This window comes from Monocercomonoides exilis (genome assembly GCF_001643675.1).
Source record: "Monocercomonoides exilis strain PA203 chromosome Unknown scaffold6-2077815, whole genome shotgun sequence".
NCBI lineage: Eukaryota > Preaxostyla > Oxymonadida > Polymastigidae > Monocercomonoides > Monocercomonoides exilis.
The window spans coordinates 368,528-391,807 of NW_027150551.1; the positions used below are offsets into that span (position 1 = coordinate 368,528).

General features: G+C 37.3%; 3 protein-coding genes across 3 annotated transcripts; 1 reads left to right on the plus strand and 2 right to left on the minus strand.

Annotated features, from left to right (window-relative positions):
• Positions 1 to 8,010: 8,010 nt before the first annotated feature.
• MONOS_1436 (putative AAA family ATPase) lies at positions 8,011 to 19,182 on the minus strand (the record flags this gene model as incomplete). The annotated part of the gene is made up of 1 exon (XM_067867156.1): positions 8,011 to 19,182. The coding sequence occupies one exon, from the start codon at positions 19,180 to 19,182 to the stop codon at positions 8,011 to 8,013; it is 11,172 nt and encodes a 3,723-aa protein (XP_067733723.1).
• A 214-nt stretch (positions 19,183 to 19,396) lies between these two features.
• Positions 19,397 to 22,057, plus strand: MONOS_1435 (putative teneurin; the record flags this gene model as incomplete). The annotated part of the gene is made up of 5 exons (XM_067867146.1): positions 19,397 to 19,433; positions 19,486 to 20,186; positions 20,385 to 20,720; positions 20,877 to 21,059; positions 21,185 to 22,057. The coding sequence occupies 5 exons, from the start codon at positions 19,397 to 19,399 to the stop codon at positions 21,746 to 21,748; spliced, it is 1,821 nt and encodes a 606-aa protein (XP_067733724.1). The 3' UTR covers positions 21,749 to 22,057.
• Positions 22,058 to 22,068: 11 nt separating this feature from the next.
• MONOS_1434 (uncharacterized protein) lies at positions 22,069 to 22,931 on the minus strand. Its single transcript, XM_067867135.1, has 2 exons — positions 22,610 to 22,931; positions 22,069 to 22,559 (listed from the first exon to the last, which is right to left on the minus strand). Exons 1-2 carry the CDS (start codon positions 22,704 to 22,706, stop codon positions 22,312 to 22,314), a joined length of 345 nt encoding a protein of 114 aa, XP_067733725.1. The 5' UTR covers positions 22,707 to 22,931; the 3' UTR covers positions 22,069 to 22,311.
• Positions 22,932 to 23,280: the final 349 nt, after the last annotated feature.

Here is a 23,280-nt window from a genome sequence, read left to right on the forward strand (position 1 = left end):
GCTGTTGGCTTTGCTTCTTCAGATAGAATGAAGCACTTTCAAGAGAAAATAAAAGGTTTTCTGATGTGTATTGAAATGAATGATGCTCCATTTCATGGATTCCATCCATCTGAGCCTTTTGAGCCAAAACTCACAAATGACCAATTGATTGGAAATGCACCAAAAAAAAGAAAATCGAATATCCCTTCGACCTTGCTGCCTCGTGTCGGCTCGAGCATTCCCAGCTTCGCAAATGCCCCTTCCCATGAGCAACTCCCTTGCTTTGCTGCTTTTCACGCCTCTCCAAATCCGAAGGTCAAAAATAGATATACGACGGAATCCTCCCGTTCGTGTCCCAGACCCAAAGCATGTTCCTCCCGAGCCGTTAGCAAACAATTCGAGCAGTGTATTCAACAAGTCGGTCAAAAAAATAAAAAAATGATGATGTTTCAACTCGAATCGTGGCTTCTTCATCGCTTGTTTGGGTCGCAATTGCGGAGCACAAAATCAATTATAACATCTTTATTCTTGCCGTCCCTTTTTTTGCTCCAGAAAAACACCACAGCCGCTGGGCGCCTCCAACAGTTTGCTTTTTCATCCATTCCGTGAAACGCAGTGTCATTTGGCAATAAAGCGTCCACCACTCATTTCCTCTCCGAAACAAATAGCATGTGGCAGTTGCACGAAAAAACGATCATGTCCGTGCAGCAATGCTTGCATCGCCTTTTTCTTCAAATGGTTTTTCGTTTTTTCTCAAGCAATCCAAAAAAAAGATGAGTTCAACAACTGCAAGTGTGGCACTGCTACCTGAATGCAGCAAATGCAGAATGGCTCCCATCCTCGACATTGGGTCACTTTCCGTTTCCTTCAGCAGGCTCAATAAAAGACATCTTCAGTTATTGTCAATTTATTCATCGTCGCATGAATGTTTCTCTGTTAATAATTCCATTCCTCTGAAAACAAAATCGCATGCGCCATCGTTGCATCGAGCGCATTTTGCATGTCTCGGCTGTGCTCGGTGAAATCTCAATTTCATTGCAAAGATTAATGGCAGCATAAATCAACCCCAGCGCAGCGTCGCTTCAGCTTTTCGACCCATTTCCAGAAGTGATGACAACCATTGGGCAAATATAATGAAAGACAGGCCTTAGCCTTTGCAGTTGCAAAAATACTTTTTCGATTGATCAATCTCATTAACTATTTTATTTCAGTCCACACAAAAATTATTTTCTGAGCGGACATATTTTTCTTTTTTGGAATCAAACTAATAGATTGAAGTGGTTTGGTCAATAGCGTGAAGCATTTCCGTTGAAAACTGTTTCAAAAATTAAAAAAAAAATGAATTTTATTCAATTTTCATTGAAAAGTCATTATTCGGTGATTATTGTTGAAATGATATTTTTGTATTTCCATTTAAAGAATTGATTGCCCCCTTCAGCTGATTACATTGATATTCCAATGTGTGGCAAATTGTTCTGTCCAAAGTTATTAATTACAGAGCAAACCAACGAATGCTGCAAACAATAATAGAAGTTTGCCATTGTTATTTTCCCCATTTGGAGGAAAATTTTTTGTTCACCTGTCTTATTATTGTTCGAGATTATAAATTATTAAAGAAAATCATTTTTTCTTTCCACGCGCTTTATTTATTTATTTATTTCTTTATTAGCATACATTCTTCCTGTGCTTGAATAAGACAAATAATATTTTTTGTGCAACATATTTGACAGGAAATATTGAAAAACTATCAATGAACATTTTTGTCTTTTGAAATCCACATATCATCAGTTTTTTCTTTTTCTTTGTTTCTTTCACATCCCTCCTTATAATTTCAAAAAAGAATTATCTTCTGTTTCTTTCTGCATTTTTTGGAAAAAAGATAATCTTCGGACTTTTGCATAAAACATTCATTAAAATCATTTCGTTGCATTTTTTTTTTTGAGTTATCTTATAATGGTGTAAGCTTTCAAAACTATTTTCCAACGAATACATTGCTTTCTTTCTATCATTATACATCATTTCATAATTATCTCACTTCAATCGATAAGCAGATTCGCTTTTAAAAAATAAATATTTAGAACATTCCAATCTTAATAAATATCTTTGTTAATAAACATAAAAGAGTGAATATTGCATCTATCGATTTGAATTATTATGTGTATCTTATGACTGATACTCATTCGATTTTAAATTGTCTCTTTCATAAACCATTATTATTTTCAAATTATATGAAAATTTTATATTATCTGCTCTAGTTTCGGTGAAAATATCAAATAAATGAAAGCCACGCGATTTCCTGGTTCTATTAACTTTGCATTTTTATTAATATATGAAATTGAAGCATTGGCGACAATATTTTGTCCAGTGAATTATTTTTTGTTTTCTTCGTGCCACAAAAGACATTGCGATATTCATTGCAACACAACATTCAATATCAATTTAGTGAAAAAAGATTTAAAAGAAAAGTGTCATATGTACGAACGTCAGACATCCATTTTTGCAAATTCATCGAATTGTCTTTTTTATTTAAGTAATTCCTCAGTTTTTTTATTTGGAAATACTTTCATATCTTTCTTCGATACTCCTTTTTTCCATTTATGTGATACTTCATCAATTTCTATCATTTCTTCTGAACTTTATTGTAACGTTAACGAACCAAATTGGATCATTTCCGAGAAGGGTAGCCTATATATAAGAAATTCATCAATCTTTCAAAATGCAGCATGTATTTGCCCTTCAAAATCTCTGCTAACTAAACATAATTTTTTCGAGCATTTGGAGATTTTTGAGAATAAAAAGTGTTCGATGTTTATGATTTCAACTTTAAATTTATTTAAAGTGAATGATTTTTCAGTAAGTCAAACGAGTTATTTCAATTGCTCATATTTTTTACACGCATCTTTTCAATTTGATTTTCAAAGATTATGTAATATTGATGATGGGGCTTGTTTTTACCCTTTTCACTTCACTGAGATAGATTTCATCAGTTTGAAATCAAGTTATTTTGAATCCACTTTTCTTCAACATTATTGCATAAATGATTCAATACTTGTTGATTCTCTTTCCACAATTAATTGTTCATTCGTTAATGATCACAACATTTATAGAAACCAAATAATTGTTTCAAAAACATCTTCTTTTGATTTTGATTCATTCATTGGATGCAAATCGACCATTGGAGGAGCAATATTAGCAAAGCAATCAAATTTTGCAAACGAAATTCTCACTATAACGATGAAACAAAGCGATTTTCATCAATGTATTACTGAAGGGGAAGGAATCGATACAGGAGGAGGTGCAATTGCTGTTTTGGGATCAGTTAACTTAAGAATTCAGAATTGCACTTTCAATGAATGTAAAGCTCTAACTAACGATGATAGCAAAGGAGGAGCAATACTTTGCTCAAACGCAAGTCAATGCAACGTGAATAATGGCATCTTCTTAAGCTGCTCTGCTGGATATGGCGGAGGTTGTTATATGAAGCATCTGAAAGGATTTGCCTCAGAAACGAACACTGACAAAACTACAAAATTAATAAATTGCTTTTTTATGAATTGTTGCTCCACATGTGAAAACAATTTTGATACATATTTTGGAGGAGGAGCACTTTTCATCTCGGTTGATGCATTTCCAATCATATCAGAAGGAATTTTTCAGGAATGCAAAGCAGATCAAATTGGAGGGGGAATATTTATTCAATATACAAGTTCAAAAGATAATTTTATTAATTCACACACATGTGGTTGCAATGAACGAAAGAATGAAGAAAAGCCTTTTTCTTTCCTCTATTTCTATCAGAATAGTGTAGTTAAGAAAGATGGTGATGATGATAATCTATCAAATGCTGGTTGCTTGCATTTTCCATTTATATTTCCTAGTGGCAATTTACCAATTCCTTTTGATAAAAATAGTTGTACGTGCTTTTCTTCAGATCAAAAGTTGTGTGAGATTGTTGGTGATGAAAAATCTGAAGTTAAAGAATGGTCTCACATTCCATCTGAAATTTATATTGAAGAGACAAAATCCAAAGTATCTTCTTTTTTTTGTGGTTCTATAAGCCGCCCATGCGAGACTATTCAAGCAGCTTTCGATCTGATTAATACAATTATGGTTCAAGATTGCTCTTTTTTCTTAACAGGATTCTCTAATGAATTGAAAAACTCTGCAAAATTAGAAACTTATCATTTATGCGACTTGACAAAAAACAAAAAACAAGTCACCAATACAGAGGTGATTGTGACATTGACTTCTCAAGACGATTGCGCATTAGATATTAGCTGCCGAAGTTTCAAAATGTCACACGTTAAATGGGTTATTAATTGCTCTCTATCATTTTGTCAAAGCCTTTTCCTTATTACAAATACTGATATGTGCATATTTAACAAAATAGAAATTATACGTGCTGGAGATTCAACAGAGGAGCAATGCATCGATTGCACAATAATGAATGTTAATAGTCCGTCGTTTTGTCTGAACAATTTTTATATTCGAAATCAACGGGCACAGTCAATGATCATTTTAAATAATGCTAAGGATTCAAACATTAAAAATTTGAGTATTGAAAAATGTTTTAACGAAAAAATTTTTAATGACGTTTCACAAGTGAACGATTTTGTACTGGATACAATATCATTGAGAGATGCGTCAATCAAAAATCTTATCAACTTTGAAGGAAATTTAAACTCAAAGATCACTTTTGCAATTACAAATTTAAATTTGTCAAATGTGAACTCAAGTTCTGCGCTTATTGAAGTGAAATATTTTGGAGACTTGGTATTTGAAGACTTATTCGTTTCTCAGACGCATTCACCGCAAATCTTAAATGCAAAAAAATTCTTGAACATGGGCTTTGATTCAAATGTGAGTGCAACTCTTCTGAACTGCCATGTTTCAAACTCAACTTTCAATAAGAATGCTTTTTGTTTTTTCAATGTTTATGATTCAAAGCTCACTAATTGTACATTCCAAAATACTAATTCAAGTAGCGAAATAATAAAAGGAGAAGGAAGTTATGATAATCAATTTGCTTCTAATTATGATCTTTCAAATATTGTTTTCAAGAATTGCATATCAGAAAAAGCTTTCATTTGCTATGACAATTTCATAAAGGTTAATGTTTCAAACATTACGATTTATGGAAATCTTACAGGCATTGGGATTAAGCTATCATCTGCCTCATCGACAAAAGCTGCCTGCCAAATTGATTCGGTTTTTATGAGATCAGGAATCATTTGTTCAGAATTAGTCTCTGCCTTGTTTTCAGTAAAGTCAATGTCAATATCAAATATTGTACTCTTGAACTGTATTGTTCGCACTTCTGTTCTGATCAACATAATGGAACAACAGAATTACAATGGAGGATTAACTTTGAAAGATATATTAATACAACAATTAAAAATTGATAATGACGACATCCATCTGTTCCAGTTTACGCATGGCATAAATCCACTTCAGTTAATGCATATGGAAATATCATTTTACAGAAATGCATTCCATCAGCCAATGTTGCTCTCTATAATATTCATTGATGTCAACATATTCGATGTGAAAATCGATTGCGATTTTTCATTTGAAGCATCTCCTTCAAATCAATTTTTGCAAAATCAAGAGAATGCGACGTCTTTTTCAGCATTTGATCGATTTCAATCGTGCAAATGGGGATCAGGAATAATATCTATTAGGCAATGCACAGCTGCTCTTGAGCAAGTTTCTGTAAAGGGTGCAATTGAAGGAGCCTTGATTGTCGACTCTGCAACAGTGACAATTATCAATTGTTCTTTCATAAATAATGCTCCGTATTCTTTGAATTATCCTTCAATTTCTCACAACATAATTTGCAGAAACAATGGTCAGATTTCTTGGAACTTCTTGAGCACTTCTTCAAGAGTCTTTGCTCCAAATAGTTTCTTCTTAAATTCATCTACAACAAATGTGTCATCTACAGACCCAACCAGTATCGAATTATCGAATTTTCGATTATTATCTTCAAACGAACATTTATCATTGCCTTCCTCTCCACTTCATTTTAATTCTACCAAATCCAGCTCCACTTCAAATGATAAAAGGAATTTGGAGAGATTTGGATATCTTGACACAAAAGATGAAAATAAATTGAAAATCTTACCAAATAAATTAAATGAAGAATCAAGTTCCATTGAATTGAAAAAAGACTTTCTTCTCAATGAAGGAAATTCACTACCGAATTTCTGGATCAGAGACGAAGGTTGTAAATTCACCGGAGATATCAGCACAATTGATAATGTATTGTTTAACCCTAAAATCAACAACATAAAATACAACAACAGCAGTTATTCTTATTCATATAACTTCCAAGTTGAGGGTGAATTACTAATTCCATGTAACCTATCTCTTAGATTTTGGGTTGATTCAAGCAAAATGGACAAGTTTGAGGATATTACTTTTTCTGAGTTTATAAATGAAACAAACGCTTTTGTTGCTATAAATGAGAGCGCAATACCTCCAATTCCGTTAAAAAGAAACATTTCATTCGCGCTTGTTGAAGTCTCAGCGTCCAAAGGAATAATTGTGCACGATCCAATTTCTGTTGAATTACAGCTTCACATACACAGCATTTCGCAGCCTTCTACAGACTGCGATTTTATCTGCACTATTGTGGCATTTCTTGTTGTTGTTTTTGCTAGCCTCATATTATGTATTGCTTGCTACCTTAAAGTTCGAATTCGGAAAAGAAAAAAACACATGTTGAATGCAGATGACGTTACTATCTACTTTCCGACATTAAATGGAGATGAATTGAATGGAGATAGCTTGCTGCAAACATTTCAATCAGGACTTTCCTCTTCTATCACTTCAAGAAGTATTTCGCAAAGCGCTTCTAATGATTCCGATTCCTTTCGAAGATTAAATGCTTCAAATCAACATTCACCTGCGTTGTCCGGTTCACCATCTCTTCTTCGTCATCAAAATTCTGCTGGTCAAATGCCAGTTGAAGCGAATGATAACGAGCCTTCCGCACAGAGTGGATCTTTGCTCGGTAATTCTTCCTCCTCAACTATTTCACCTCAAGATTTTATAAGTCCTTTAATTGGGAATAAAAATACGCATGAATATTTACAATCACTTGAAAAGCACTATTTATCAGTTGTGAAAAAACTTAACCAAAAAGTCCTACAAGAAGACTATGAAGGAAATTCTGTTTTGCCACTTCAACTTTTTTTGTTATCACCTCAGCAAATTCCAAGTGACTATCAAGCGCCAAATGAAGAAGATTTTTAAGTTTCATTCCCATTTCAATGCAGTTTATTATTTATACAAAAATTTTTTATGTTATTGATATGTAGTATAATTTTTCACTTTGGCGTATATTGAATGTTCGATTGAAAGAGAGGATATTGATTTTTTCCGATTTATTCTGTTAATTCAATTTTCGTTTAATAATTTATTTTGAAATTAAGTTTTGCAATTTGCAAAGCACGATATGTATTTTTCATTTTGTTCGCAGCAACAACCAAGTTAAGCTGGAACTGTTGGAGGTTTTATGTTATTGTCTTTTAATTTTAACAGCACACAATACACTTAATATTTTGGCATGGAGTGGCCATAATAAAAACATTTGAATTATGATAATTGCTCGATTGAAAAATAGGACAGGGCAAAACTATGGCGCAAAATTCAAATTCTCATACAAACTCGTTGCAACACGAAGAGCAATCAAAATAAGCACAGCTGCAAACGTAATTTGCGCCACTTATTATTTCATTTCGAAAAATGTACTCATAAAAGCACATGGGATGGTAAGTGGGGCGTGATAAAAAAGCGAATGGAAGTGTATGAATGTGAACGAATATGAATGAATGACGGTAAAAACCAGTATGAATGAGGGGCAATTTAAAAAAAAGAATCATAACTTTTGTTTGTGTGATTGGACATAAATTAAAATGTCGAAGGATTTTAAAAAAAGAGTGAAAAATAAAAATTCATTAAGACTTTTCGCAAAAAGCTAATATTAGAGTGACAGTGCAATATTATCTGATACATTTAATAAATGGGTCAATGTTCTTGAGATTTTGTAGCCATCTCGACAATATTTGTCACTTGCGACATCAAAAAATCAATAATTCTTCTGAAGGTGGCATCACCTTCACTATCTGTTGTGTTCCAGCCTTGATCGTTCTTTTGAAGAGGCATTTGAGAAATAAATGCAGACAAAGCTTGGCAAACAGTCTGCTGCAGGCTGCAACCAAATCCGATGAGTTCATTAAGCCTAAAAGAGCGGCGCCTACTTGAATTGGACAGGTTAGCAGCGGCAGGAAATGAAGGGCGAGTAGAAGAACTGAAAGCTAATGAAGATAGAGTCTTCAAATTTTTTTGCGAGGACACAGTCTGAGGAGCAGATTTTGAAAATAAAGGTGTTGAAATTTTTCCTTGCAATGGACCATTAAGATCTGAACAGAAAATGTGCTTTTCAATCCGATCTGCACAGAATTCAGCAACTTGAGTAAGCATCGATTGTTGATAAGATGAAAGCTTAAACTTATAATTCACAAGCATTGCCAGCTTTGATGAAGGAAAAGTGAAACATGAAGGAGAAAAAGCAGATTGCTGAGACGAAGAAGGAGTGAAAGAAGGAGGAATGGAAGATATGGCAATTGGAGATGATGAAGATGAAGATGCAAGAGGAGAAGAGGAGAAAGAAGATAAAGGAGAAATACCTGACAAAGAAAGTGGAGAAAAGGAACCACTAGACGATGGAGAAAGCAAAGGAGAAGGAAGATGATTCATAAAGGAAGAAGAGGAAGCTGGCGAAGAAGCTGGGCATGATACATTTACAGGTAATGGAGCAGATAGTGAACACGAAGAAAGGGAAAAGTTCGATGACGGTAACAGAGTTTGATTCACAGAAGATGAGAGATTGACATCTGCATCTTTTGGGTCATATGGCTGTGCTTTTTGTTGAGTAGGAGCCAAAGGCTGTTTTGCATCAATGTGCAGTTGCATTCCAGAGTTGATACGCCGGAGCTTTTTCTCTTCTTTCTTTCTCTTTTGTAGATGCCTTGTCTCATTCTTTTTCTGTATTTTCCCCTCTCTTTCTTGTCTCTTCTTGTTTTTTTCCCTTTTTCGCTTTTCGATCTCTTTCATTCGCTCTTCATCTCTTTTAATTCTCAGAATTCTTTTACTTCGATACTTGGCGCATTTTTCAACAATTTTCGAATTCCATTGTTCTGTTTCGTTTTCAATAAAGTCAATCAAATCAGATACACGCCACGCTGTGGCTTTGGCAGACTGGCGTATCTCCACCATTTCTGAGACAGGCAACAACTGTTGTCCAACTTTATCGTCTTGATGGTTGTTCATCTCTTCCTTTTGTGAAACCAAAGAAGTCGTTTGTAACTTACTGACTCGTATTCTCCTTTTTGAAGTTGTGATGCGTTTTGTACTTCGACCTTTTGCTTCACCATTCTCACCACTTAAACATCCAAATCTATTTGTGATGCGCTTCAAACATTCACCTTTAAAAAAGACTTCCTCTTTATTCCTGAACTGACGAAAGCGAATCAACCAAAGCCACTCATCCTTTCCGCTTGCAAAGGATATAATAATCTTTCGCATTTGATAGAATGTCGATACAAACTGTGCAACATCTTCGAACATATTGTGATCAATTCCGTCCATCACATCACTTAAAAGCAAAAGTGGAGGCGTCTCCAGCTGAATCGGAGGTGGTGGTATAACCACATATTCAGCTTTATCAGATGTGATCAATCGAGGCATCTCTTTAAGTGTTTGCTCAAAAAATGGTAAACTGGAATTCAGAGATGATGAATTTGTGAGATTTGACTGCTTCGACAATGAGGAACTTGAAGCAGAGGCTTTTGAATCCATAAAAGGTGAAGATACCACCTGAACAGTCGAAAAACCAGAAGCTTGTGAAAACGAATTTATGCTTTTTTGCTCGATTTTTTTGTTATTCTTGTTTGTTGCACTTTGTTTTTTAGGATCATCCTTCGTTTTTTTTGCCAACAATCCAGCTGAAGTTGGCGGACTTACACCAAATGAACCAGCATCAACTGACGAATGACATTCATCATTGTCTTTCGAATCGTCAGACTCTGACTGGATCAATTGCGGGAGGTCATTGTATTCAAAAGGATGGTGAAATGGATCATTCGGAAACGTTAGATCAGTTAGCATTAGTGATGTTGGAGAAAATACGCCAAGTGATGAAAGAAAAGGAGACGAGGTCTGCGATGTTCGGCGAGCCCCGTGCTCCGCATCTGCAAGTCTTTTCACATTAAAAGACCTTTGAATAACCATATCTTTCTCTCTATCTGTTTTTTTCTGCTCTTTTCTAAAGTCCTTACTCTTCTCTCCACAACTGCTTAAAGCAGCAAGACGCGTCTCGTATCTACTCAAGACTGAAGTTGATGAGTTGTGCGATGAACTGTCCTGGCTCTCATTAAGACTTGTAATGTTTTTTGAATTCGAGAGCTTTGCATTGCTCCTCGCAAGATTGAAATCGGAATTCTCCTCTTCCGATCTGTTACCATAGCTTGTGTTCTGCTCATTTTGCTTATACAAATCTTTCTCAACATCATTTTCAATATCAGCTTTGTCTGCAGAAATCGTCTGATTCGCAGCAGACTGTGTGAAAGAAGGCTCTCCTGATGGCAACTCTTCACACTGCCATTCACCTTCTTTCACTGCCCCTACAACAAATCTTTCCTTGTCTTCTTTCCATCTTAAAAGTTCGATCATTTGCTCATCAAATGTTTTGAACTTAGCCATTTTCATTGCCTTTTGCACTGCTGCCCGACATAAAATCCTCAATTCGCGTAAGTATGAACTTTGCTTCACTTTTGACGAGTGCATAAAGAAGGACGAATCAGAGGACACAGACGATGTTGTGGACGCAGTGTAAAAAGAAGGAGAAGAAGAACTGTTTGACAACCTTGTTGATGTATCAGATGCATCAACAGATTGCAATGAAGAAGAATTGATCGAGTCGCTTTGCTCACTTTCATCTCTCTCTTGCTTGTAATCCTTTACCTGCTGCTTCACAGTCTCTCCAGCAGCAGAGTCGCCAATGGCATTCATTTCCTTAGCTTTAATAGCATTCACCTTCTCTAATAATCTGCTATACTCCACAAAAGCAGTCTGAACAAGTGACGACAAAATAAAGGAGAAAAAGGAGAGCAGAGAAGAATGACTTGGCGATGAGAGATGAAAGCTTAATGTTGACGGAGTCAACATAATAGAGTGAGATGGATAATCATTTGTCAACAATGCAGGCGAACCTTCCAATGAGTGAATTGTTTGAGTGTCTGGCGAAGGTGATGCTGATTTTGATTGATCCATAGGGGGATCACCTTCAGTATTCAAATTGGAAGGGCCAAGAGGGCACTTATATGGAATACGCTTCAAAGCAGTGAGCTGAAGTGTTTGTGCAAAGGGTGATTGAAAGAAAGAAGCTATTTCTGTGGGAAGACACAAAAATGGACTATCAGATGTCAACAAAATTACATGGCGAGGAAATGCTTCTGAATTCTGAGATTGCAATGAAGTTTGTAGAACTGAAGGAGAGGACGAATACGGAGATGTAGAAGGAGTGGGATTGGGCGTGAAGAATGGAGTTGCGTTAGATGAGGAAGGTGAGGATGCATTAGAAGTATTGACAGACATGCAATCTGATATTTGGCTACTTTGTGACAGTGGTGTCTCATTCATTAATGGAGACAATGAAGGTGACAATGAAGGAGATGCCGTTGGAAAAGAATTGAAAAATGAAGTCTGCTCAACAGATTCCACGTCACTTAAATATGATAAAGCTGAAAGAGTGCGTTTGATGACATCGACCAAAATAATTCTGCAAGGATCTGAAAGTCCTTCCCACAACAAATCAATCCGATGAATAAACAAAACAGAAGAAGATCGGAATGAAGAAGTTGTGGATGAAGATGAGCTTGTGATGGGTGGTGTATTCAGTGAGAAGCGCAGAACAACACGTGAAAGCGCTTCTTCGGCTGTCTTCGGCATTTCTGACTGATCAGATGATGAATTAATGGGTGAGGAAAGTAAAGACTGAATGTATGCCATTGATGAAGACGACGAAGGAGAAGCCGAAGACAAGCTCGGTGATGAAGAAGATCCTTTGCCAGAAGTCTTCTTCTTTGACAGAGAACGAGGTGGAATAACAACAGGAGGAATACCAGACAAAATCTCTGTAAGTGAAACAGGATGAATGCTGTGTGTTTCATGAAGTTTTGACAAAAAGTATGTTGCTAACTCATCCTGCCCTGAACCAGACTGCCCACAGAACAAAATCATTGGTGGATGAAATAGAATCGGGTTGGAAAACGTTGTTGGAGGCAATACTGGAGCAGGTGATGCTGGCAAAGGCGGAGACAAATCCGAAAAAGGTGAGGGGGTTGATTGTGGCGAGGGCTGCATTAAATCAGCCGAAGAAAGTTCATTCGATGAAGACAAATCTGAAACCTGCAACTGCTCAATAAAATTTGTTGAAGACACTATTTGATTGGATAAAGCAGCTGACGAAGGTGTGAAGAACGCATCAACTCCCAAATAAAGTTCTTGCAGCAGTATGTTCTGAAGTGCTTGAGAAGAGAATGGAGAATTGTATTTCTCCATCTCAAATTCTCCATTTCCAGAATTTTCAAACAATTGGACGGACTGACCTTTAGTGCTTATACTACAAATAGCGTTATGTTGACTCTCTAATTCTGGTGAATGGTCAGCACTGACAGCCGGATGTGGAAACGATGTGAGGGTTGATAGAGAAGACAATGAAGCTTGAGTCATTTGTTGATAAAGTGCTGACGAAGAAAGTGAATGAAACGACAAAGAGGACGGTGCAACCCTCAGTATTGAAGGAACAATGTCAGCCATTGCTTCTCTGAAATCCTCAATCGTTGGTTTAACAAGTGTTGAATCAACAACAAATCCTGCCTTGCCCACTTTCGATGGGCCACATATTCTACCTGATTTACACATTGCTTTGTTGTATGACTGCTGTTCTGACGTTTCAGATGTGATTTCATCCACCTTTGAGCTCTTCTTTTTTCCTTCCTCTCTTTCTCTCCAGTGATACAAATGTGGGTGCGTTCGCCTCAGAGTGCGCAGAAGTGTCTCAGCACACAGCGCCTGGAGGTCGGCCCCAGACCATCCCTCAGTCATTCTAGACACTTCTGCTAGCACTGACGACGATGAAGGTGATGGTGATGATGGTGACAGTGATGACGCTCTGGATGAATGGAGTGATTTTCCAGATGAAATAAACAATGAAGGTGGTGATGGTGACGAATGTGGCATTGAAAGAACTTCTTTCGAATTACCAAACAATTTTTGACGATTTTTTCCATAAGCATCGTCTTTGTTACGAATCTCTTCGTTTTTGTTATTTCCACCAATGGAGCCAGCTCTTTGCTGTGTGCTTATCTTTCCTTTATCAACCGTCTCCCGCTCATCCTCTTCAAATTTCCATCCGCGTGTATGAATCTCCAAAATCTCTCTTCTGCCTTGCTCATCAGGAAGCGGGACAACAAACTCTCTATCAAACCTTCCTGGCCTTCGAAGTGCCGGATCGACAGCATCAGGTCTATTTGTAGCAGCAATCACAAGAACACTTCCTCGATCGCTCAGTCCGTCCATCAGAGACAACAGCGTCGACACTATCGAGGAGTGGATGTGGTCCTGCCGAGAAGATCGAACCGGCGCCAATCCATCGATCTCATCAAAGAAGATGATGGATGGCGAACAACGCTTGGCTGCCTCAAACAAAAGACGCAGCTGACTTTCTGTTTCCCCCACCCACTTTGATAGCACATCCGCACCTTTTCGCATGAAAAATGTGATCGGCCTGTTCAACGCCTGTGGCCTGATAAATGTCGAAGAAGATGAAGATCCAGCTGTTGCATGCACTTCCCTTTCCAAGTCATGATGATGAAACGAATTTCTGAGTCTTGTGTAGAAATCAACTCTTTCAAAAGCTGGATAGCTGTTTTGATGATGATGTCTGTTCGACTTGTTCATAGAAAGTGAACTTTCCACTTCTTCGTATGGTTCTGACAGCGAATGAGTCATCATCTGTGTGTGGGGGTGCTTAAATGGACGACTTCTTTTATAAACCAATTTTTGCTTTGAACTTTTGTCCTTTCCATCTTCATCTTCGCTGTCCATTTGATCGTTAATGTGACTATCATCCAATCCAAATGCCTTTTGACAAGAGGCTGCCAATGCGCGAACAATAAGCGTTTTCCCTGTCCCTGGCGGTCCAGAAAGCAGAACACCTTTTGGTGGCGAAGACATAGACGATGTGTGCGAATGTGAATGCGAATGACCTTGGTCTTGCCTAAAGAGTCCTGGAAAAAGCAGAGGCAGCACAATCATCTCGTGCAGTGCAGACACAATTTGTGAAAGACCTCCAACAGAAGAGGAGAATGTGATCGAAGAATCCACGTGAACAGGATGAATGTCTGCCTTTTTCACAGACCGAATAAAGCGCGATGCTGAAGAAAGCCCTGATGTTGATGTTGACGACTCGACAGACGAAGATCTTGACTCCTCTGAATCTGACGAATGTGAAGTACTCGAAGAGTGATGGTGGCGGTGCCGATTGTGCCTGCGATGATGTCCTCGCCGATGATGAGAGTTGCTTTCTGAACTTCCGCTTTTCTCTCGCCGGCTGTCTTTCTGGCCTCGTCTCCTGTTCCTCGCACGCATATTGTGCCTGCTGCCAGAGGCTGAGCTATCTTTATTATGACGACTTTTCCCTTCCCCATCTTCTTCTCCGCCATCGCTCCCATCTGCGCCACATCCAGCTCTTTTTCGTCGCTTCCTTCGCTTTTGCTCGCGTATCGTATTCCTTTTTCTTTCCCACGCTTTCTCCTCTTGCCTCGTCCCATTCGGCTTTCCATCAAAATTCTTCTTCTCTCCTTCATCTTTCACTAAACTACTCTCTTCCCTTTTTATTTCTGCCTCTTTTCCATTTCTTTTCTGTGCCGCCTCTTTTCTTTCTTTCTTCTGAGCTGAAAGCTGATGATGCGAGTGTGCCGGTCTGAGCTGCTCTGAAGTCGAGCACCGCAATGAATAACGGCCTTTCTGCACGGACTGACCAGCTGCGGTGTAGACATCGTTGGCATACTCAAAGGCCTTCTTTCCATTTTGGCCTTCTTCGCTTTCTTTCCCAGCTTCACCTCTGTTTTCTCCTCTTTCGCTCATCTCTTCTCCTTCCTCGAGCTCAAATCTTTTCTCTTTGTCTGATATTTTATCTTCAATTTCTGACACAACCTGCGTTTGTGAGTCTGAGTCGTCATTCTGAATACTGAATTTCCTTTTTCTCATGCTGTTACAAAGCAGAGATTTCCTTCGAGACAATTCAATTTCTCGATGCAGTCTTCCAAACTGCTTATCCACTTCTCCTTCATCGCTTTCATCTCCTTCATTTTCTTTGTACATCTCCATCTGTCTCTCAAATTCAATGACACTACTTTTTTTCCTCTTAGCAGGCATTGCTGCTGTTCGAGTCTTCGACGAGTCTTTCGTCCAGCCAGACAGCCGAAATGTTTCTCTCTCCAATTTCGCCAGTCTTCTTCTCGTTTTACTCATCGGCTTCCCACTTGAAGACAAAGGCGAAGACGGCTGGGTGGACGACTCTGAAGACGAGAGAAACGACAGAAACGAAGATGTGCTTGAAGTATCGGAAAAAGTGGAAGACGATGATGAAGATGAAGAAGAAAAGGAGGAAGAGGAGGAAGAAGAAGATGAAGAGGAAGAGGAAGAGGAAGAAGAAGAAGAAGAAGAGGAAGAGGAAGAAGAAGAAGAAGAAGAGGAAGAGGAAGAAGAAGAAGAGGAGGAGGAAGAGGAGGAAGAAGAGGAGGAGGAAGAAGAAGAAGAGGAAGCAACAGCAGTGTTTTCAGCTGCAGTAGAAGAAGCAGAAGACGCAAGTGCAGAAGATGGCAAAGCATCAGTTCCATCAGCATCAGTGCAAGATGAAGAAGAAGAAAGAGGAGTAGAAGGGTTGGATACAGAAGAAGATAAACTTAAAGAAGGTATATGCGGAGGAAGAGAAGGTTGATCAGAAGAACCAGATTGCAACGAACCAGAATTAGAAAGTGAATAAGAATTAGACGGAGTTGAAGCAGAAGAAGACAGATTGGAAAAAGAAGAAGGATCTGGAAAAGAAATATTTTGTATAGTTGAATGCGGAAACAAAGAAGACGCTTTGGGGGATTTGAATAGAGAATTGCTTTGTTCTGCAGTTGACAAGAATCTGGATGGGGATAAAGACTGACTGGTTGATCGAGAAGCTGATGGTGTCGGATGATAAGCAGAAATCGGAGAGAAAGAAGAAGACAGATTTGAGTGAGACATTGAAATTGAATCAAAGTTCGCTGAAAGCGAAGAAGCAGAATTGAACAAGGACTGTTTGGATGAATCTGACGACGATTGCAATGCTGGTGATGAAGATGCCATGGATGTTGACGATGCTGTTGACAAAGCTAATGGTGATAGTGTAAGTGCTGAATACGACCCATTCATCGCAGACAAAGGATTCTCCAGCAATGGAGACTTCAGCATCAGCGGTGAGTTTGACTGGGAGACAAATGAAGAAGGCGCCACTGATGAATTCAAAGCCAGTGAAAGACTCGACATTGACGAGGCAGGTGAGTGCAGCTCGTTTGAAAGGGGCATTGAAGAGGGCGATTCCATTTTGATTGGAGCGGGTGACAAAGATGTGGACTGAGGTATCTTTGCAAGTGGAAACAAAGCAGGCGGGGTAAGCACAGAAAGCACTGTAGATGGAGAAGATGGGGTCGCAGAGGATGAACTTGGTGTAACCATCTCAGTTATGCTTTCTTTGAACAGGGACAACGCAGACAAGGCCTGCTTCGATGCATCAGCATTAGTGATACTGTTGTTGTTGTTGTTGATCTTTGTGGATGAATGTGCCTCTGAACCAGAACTTGCAAAGGTGAACGGCGAGGAAAGCGACATAGAAGCCAGTGGAGAGTATATTGGCGGCTGGCGTGGTGTCTGTGGCGAATGAAACATCTGAGACGGCTGTGGTGGTTGTGGTGTTTGTGATGGTTGTGATAGCTGAGACGGCTGTGATGACTGTGATGGCAGTGATGGCAGCGAAGGAGAGCGGGTGGCTGGTGAATTTGGTGGCGGTGTGTGATTCAGAGTGATTTTCACCCGCGTGAACAAAGGATAATTTTGTGTGGGGCAACCGGAGCTTGAAGATGCCTTGGGATCGAGATTGGCAGACGGCAGGGCGAAGGTAAATGACCTGTAAACTGGAGACGATGAAGCACAACTGTTTGACAACGAAGCTGATGAAACACTGGAGGAATGTGATGGCAATGGGGTTGATGAAGACACAGTTGACAACGAAGATGGCGATGAATTCACAACTGAAGCACTCGACTTTGCTGATGTGGGCATACTCAATGTGCGTGGGAGCAAAGAAGAAAGCGACTCCAAAAGAGGATCAAGTGAAGAAATTGACGAATTAGGTGAAGGTAAAATCGAAGGCAATGAAGATGCTGAGGCAGAGCCAGAGTTCGGTAACAAAGAACAAGATGAAGTTGAGCCATTTTTGATAAACTGCTTTTGCGCTGCTTCTTCACTAGCACTTTTTCCAAAGCAGATGTCTGAATCGAACTTCATGTGATTTTCTGAATGGAAATCTTCTTTTCTGCAATTTGCTTTTGAAACATCGCTTTTCTTCTCTGTTGCAGGCTTGTTGCTGGTGAAAAAAAGGTTGTATTCTTTGAATCTTATTTCTGGAGTGCTTTGATGGTTTCCTTCAACAGCTTCTGTGTAACCTTGTTTGCTGCAAGAACCTTTCACAGTCGTGTTTGATGAATCTTTCTCAATTTCAAAGTTATCTCTGCTGCATTTCAAATGAGTCTCTTTCATTGTAGATACGTCAATTTCATTAGCTTCTTCTTTTCCTTTCAAACTTATGTGAACGATTTTTTCTTTTGCTTCTCTCGATAAAGGCAGTCTTTGTATCTTTTGTATGTTTTGTGAGACGTTGTCACAGCTCGACTTTATTTTCTCTTCTTTTCTGTCAGTTGAAAACACCATTTTATCACCTTCACTTTCTGCTTCACAAAGAACTCCATCCATTCGCACATCCGCTGCAATCATCTCACTTTTATATTTTTCTTCTTTCTCTTCTTTTACTTCCCGCTTCTCTTTCTCTTTCATTTTCTCTTCAAAAGTCATTCTTTCTTCTACCATATCACCTTCGTTTCCACGATTATCTTCGCCTTCAATGCTGTCTTCTGCTTTACCGCGTTTGCTTCCTTCTTCAGAAATATTGTTACCTTTTTCGCTCTTCTTTTCTGGTTCCATCATGTGCTTGGAATATCTATCGTTCTGAGAAGGCATTGCACATTGAATACTTTCGTCTTGTAAAGAATTGTTATCTTGATCAGTCTCCTTTCTTTCCCTTTCTTCAATCAGCTTTTCATTCAACACTATCTTTTTCGATTCATAACTTTTTCCAACACTTGATCCATTTTTCAGATGCGTAGAAGCAGATTTCTTAAGCGATAATGTTATAATTTTATCTTTCTCAACTCTAACGAGTCCTGATGATCTTAGCATTCGGATATTTGGAGTTTGCGACGATATCGTTCGCTTTTGAACAACGTTTCCACTTCTCACTTGAGATCGTTTTGAATTGATTGATTCATTTTTTATTTGATCCAATTCATCTGAAAATGTTTCTGAATCGTGAAAAGCATTTGATTTTTGATGTTTTTCTTTGCTTTCGTACAGAGAAGAATATTCAGATGATTGTTTTTTTTCTATGCTTGATTTTCTTTTCAAATCATCAAGTTCCATTTGTTGACCACTTTTGAACTTTCGTTTTTTCGCATAAGAGATTTTGTCGCGCTGTTCCAGATTCTCTTCATCAGTTCTATTCTTTATGGCATCTTCGTCATGGGTTGGTTGAATGGCGCTGTCAAAGCTCTTTGATATTGTTGTTTTCTCTTGTTGTTTCATATGTGAACATGAGAGAAGCTCTGCTGATGGATAAGAATCATCAGACACGATAGTTGTTGCATTCTTAAGAGTTTTATTTGAATGACGATGATGCTTTTCACCTTCACTTCTTCTTCTACGAGATTGATTTCTTTCACTATCTTTACATTGCTTTGCCGTCTCAGTTTCTGTCAGACTATTATGCATCCGGTTCTTCTTGTTAATATATATTGAGATCTACAAAATAAATGTGAAAATTTTTGGGTTTTACTCTCTTTTCATGAAAAAAAACAAACATATTAAATTTCCTTTGTGATTTGTAACATTTTATGGGTATTATTCAAATTTAGTGTGAAATCTCAAAATATTTTATGGACTCTTTTTCAATTTCCATTTTCATTTGAAAATTTTCTTGAAATCAATGTCTAATTTCGGAGTATTTGAGAACAAAGAAAAAAGTATGGGTAACAATGTTTCTCCACATCTTATTTATTGTGTCTCTGCTTTCAGCAGTTGATTTTTTTGAGCCATATAAACAAAGAAATCCACTAAGAAAAGTGTGGAATGAAGCTGTTGATGAAGGAGGAAATCCTTTGCTCAATTTGCTATCAAGAGCTTATAAAGTTACAAAAGAAGGCTGGAAGACTATTAAAAAGACAGCTCATACAATTTCCACTTCAAAATCACAACACTTTCTTAGCGAACGTCTTGGGCTTAACACTTCTGAAAACAAAAGTGCATATTCTCAAAACAAAACTCAAAATGTTGATCCAACGTGTAATGGGCATGGAACTTACGTGAACGGGAAATGTACGTGTACTGGAAATTACTTTGGAGAATCTTGCCAATATACGTGTAATAACGGAGTTCTTAATCAAGGATTTTGCAATTGTAATGAACATTGGAAAGGACCATTCTGCGATATTTATTGCGATCAAGGCTATTATGATCCTCGACTTCTTCCAAGTCAGTGTCATTGCCTCGAGAATTATACATCTTCGGATTGTAGTGTTAAATGTGCAAATGGAACATTTGACGGAACACGTTGTGTTTGTGAGCGAGGTTTTCAAGGTGATGCATGCGACGTGGAATGTTATCATGGAACAAGAGAATTACGAGACGGAAGTAATGAACCTTATTGCAAATGCTTGCCTGGATATTTTGGAATTTCATGCCAATACTCAGAGTGCTATCTTGGAGAATGGGATGATGTATGTTACAAGTTTAAAAATGAAATTGTTTCAGGGAGTTCGTTTTCATTTGAAATAAACCAATTAGCAAAATGCAATTTTTGTTTATTTTAGCTTTTAATTTTTAATGATAACTTTCAAAAAAATATTTTTTTTCCAATTTTGCTCATTCTTTGATTATTGAATGTGATTATTGTTCAATTATTTTTAATAATTCAGGCATCAGATCCAAACCGTACTTGTAAGTGCTACGCATATGCGTATCATCAAGGTAGATTATTAAAAAACGAAGCAAAAGAAAGAGGAGAAGAAGTGGATGAGAGTGATGATGATGACGACGATGATGAAGATGAAGAGATGGTTTATTGCGACAAGCTTAGAGATGTCCAATGCGAGCTGGTTGTAACAAATCCAGCGTCAGAATGCTCAGCAAAGGAGCTGGAGTCAAATAAGAATGCATACTGCATCAAGTGGGAGAAGGACAAGGAGATGGAATTGACTTTTGGTGTCGAATGCAAATTCGAAACAGGAAATATTACAAGCGATCAACCTCAGGTTTGCATACAAATTTTTGCATGAAAATATGAAAGAATTTTTTTTTGATTAATTTGAAATCTTTGCACATCTTAAATGCACACATTTATATTATGAACTTCAATTCTTTAATGTTTGAAAAACATTTTTCTTTATTTGTTTGTTTGGTTGTGTTAGGGATATGGTCGTGTAACAGGTAACATTCTCAATGAAACAACCATTGTGTCAACAGGCGGAGACATCATTTTCATGATATCTGACAAAGTGAAAATGGATGTTGAAGCGCGCTTGGTGAATTTCAATCGCATGAAAAACAATAAACTGGTTTTGGAAAAGAAGTATTTTTCTGCAAAGGAATTGGTTTGCTTATTAATGTGAACCGTTTTTTGGCTTTCAAATTGAGCTTTTATATTTTTTATCATTGCTTATTTTTATATGAATATAATTATTTCAATATATAAAATCATCCTTCTCATTCATTTCAGAACTACACGCCATCAGCTTACGATGATCTTCCAGACTTTAAGTACCCCATCACTTTGAATCTCTCTATGCTTGATCCCGATTATCCCGATTCGTTTGTCCCTCCTCTCAGCGACTTTATCGTAACAAACAGGATTTCAATGGAGCTTTCAGCAAAACTCCTCAACGACCAGCTGACTTTTATTTCTGGAACAAATTCGACAGCAAAAGAAGTCAATCCGAAACGAGACATACAAATTAAGAACAAGTGGGTGTATATTGATTACGGGTTTATGAAGATACCTCCGTATGTTGCACCAAAACTGGATACGTTTTTGATTGTTGTGATTGTGTTAGCGTCTGTCGTTGTGCTGCTTGTGGCCATTTACCTTATCATGATGTGCAGAGAATGCTACATTGATTACAAAGAAGATAAGGCTGAGGAGGAAGCAAAAAGACTTGCCGAAGAGAAAGAGATGGAGAACGAAGAAGAATGGAGCGACAGCGAGGATGATTGGAGTGATAGTGATTTCTACAGTGATGATGATGAAAAGATCGATGTATTTTCAACACGCAAAGATGAATGAATGTGAATTTATAATCATAATTCAGTTCTTAATGTTAAAAAATTTTTTATTTGAAAAGTTAATGTAAATACATATATTAAACAGCGCAATCAAGCGGAAGAGATTTTGCAGATATGCAGTTTAGGGGAAAATGGAATATTTTCTGCTCACAACATCATTTCTTTTTCTTTTTTTCTTTTCTTTTTTAAATTCACTTCTCGATTTTTTCGTTTCTTTTTTAAAATTAATTTTTGTAATTGTTGGCTCGTTGTAATCAATAATTACTTCAAGCATTTTGTTTGTTAATATTTACAACATTGTGTTGATAAATTAATTTATGCTCCTTATGCTTTTATTTTATCTAATAAATGAAATTTTTGAAAAAAAGATTGCTTCAAACATATACAATCTTTCATTAGTCTTTTGATGCCTTTTCATTTGTAAGTGAAATTTTTTTATTTACAGAATGTGGAAATAATTTCTTTAACATTACAAATATGTGTGTTGTGAAATTATTTTAAAAAAATAAAATAGGCGAAGTTGAAATTATTACTTAGGTTGTAAATTTTTTGTAAAAAAAAGTATTAAATCATTCCAAATCCAAAAGGCATCATTCCACCTAATCCATATCCAAGCCCTCCAAGTCCATAACCTCCTAGGCCGTATCCCATTCCGTATCCCATGCCGTACCCCATTCCGTATCCTCCCAGCCCATATCCAAGTCCTCCAAGACCATAGCCCAGACCGCCCAAACCATATCCCAATCCACCGAGCCCGAATGGCATTCCAAGTCCAAATCCTCCCAAACCGAATCCAGGGAGAAACAGAGCATCTTTAAAATGAATGAAATTAAATTATCAATCAACGTTATTTGAAACAAACTTGCCAATGGGGCAGAACCATCATCTTCGCAGCATTCAATTTCTTCACAATTTCTAATTGCAAAAGCTGTTGCAAACAAAAGAAATATTGGATACATGTGTTTTTTCTGTTTAAATTTATAATGTTTCAAATATGTAAACTCTGAATCTCGCAGAACTTTACAGTTATTTATTTTCTTTTTTGCTCAGATAACAGCAAAAACAAAGCATATCCCATGTCGTTATCCATGCTGAGCAAAGTTTTAGAATTTTCATAACATTTAAAAACAAATACCCAATTTATACACTGTTAGAAGGTTTCATTCACATTTCTGATCTTCAATATCCATAATTACATAATTTTTGACATTTTTATAAAAAAATGAATCAATACTCTCATTCGTTTTTCAGATCAAGTCCATTTTACGGAATGTTTTCTGATTAATCCAACATTGTCACTTATATAAAGGAATGATCGAAATAAAAAAATTATTTTTCGGCAGAAAATTAAATCAGAAATTGATATCATTCCAAAAAAAATATTTTTTAAAAAAAAATCGAACAATTATTATCGAAATTATTTTTTCGATTTGATTTTCAGGTGAAAACATAAGATTTGCATAATTTTGAAGAATTCTAAAGATCAAACATCCAAATTCAACGTTGTAATTTATCAGTTCATAAATAGAATAT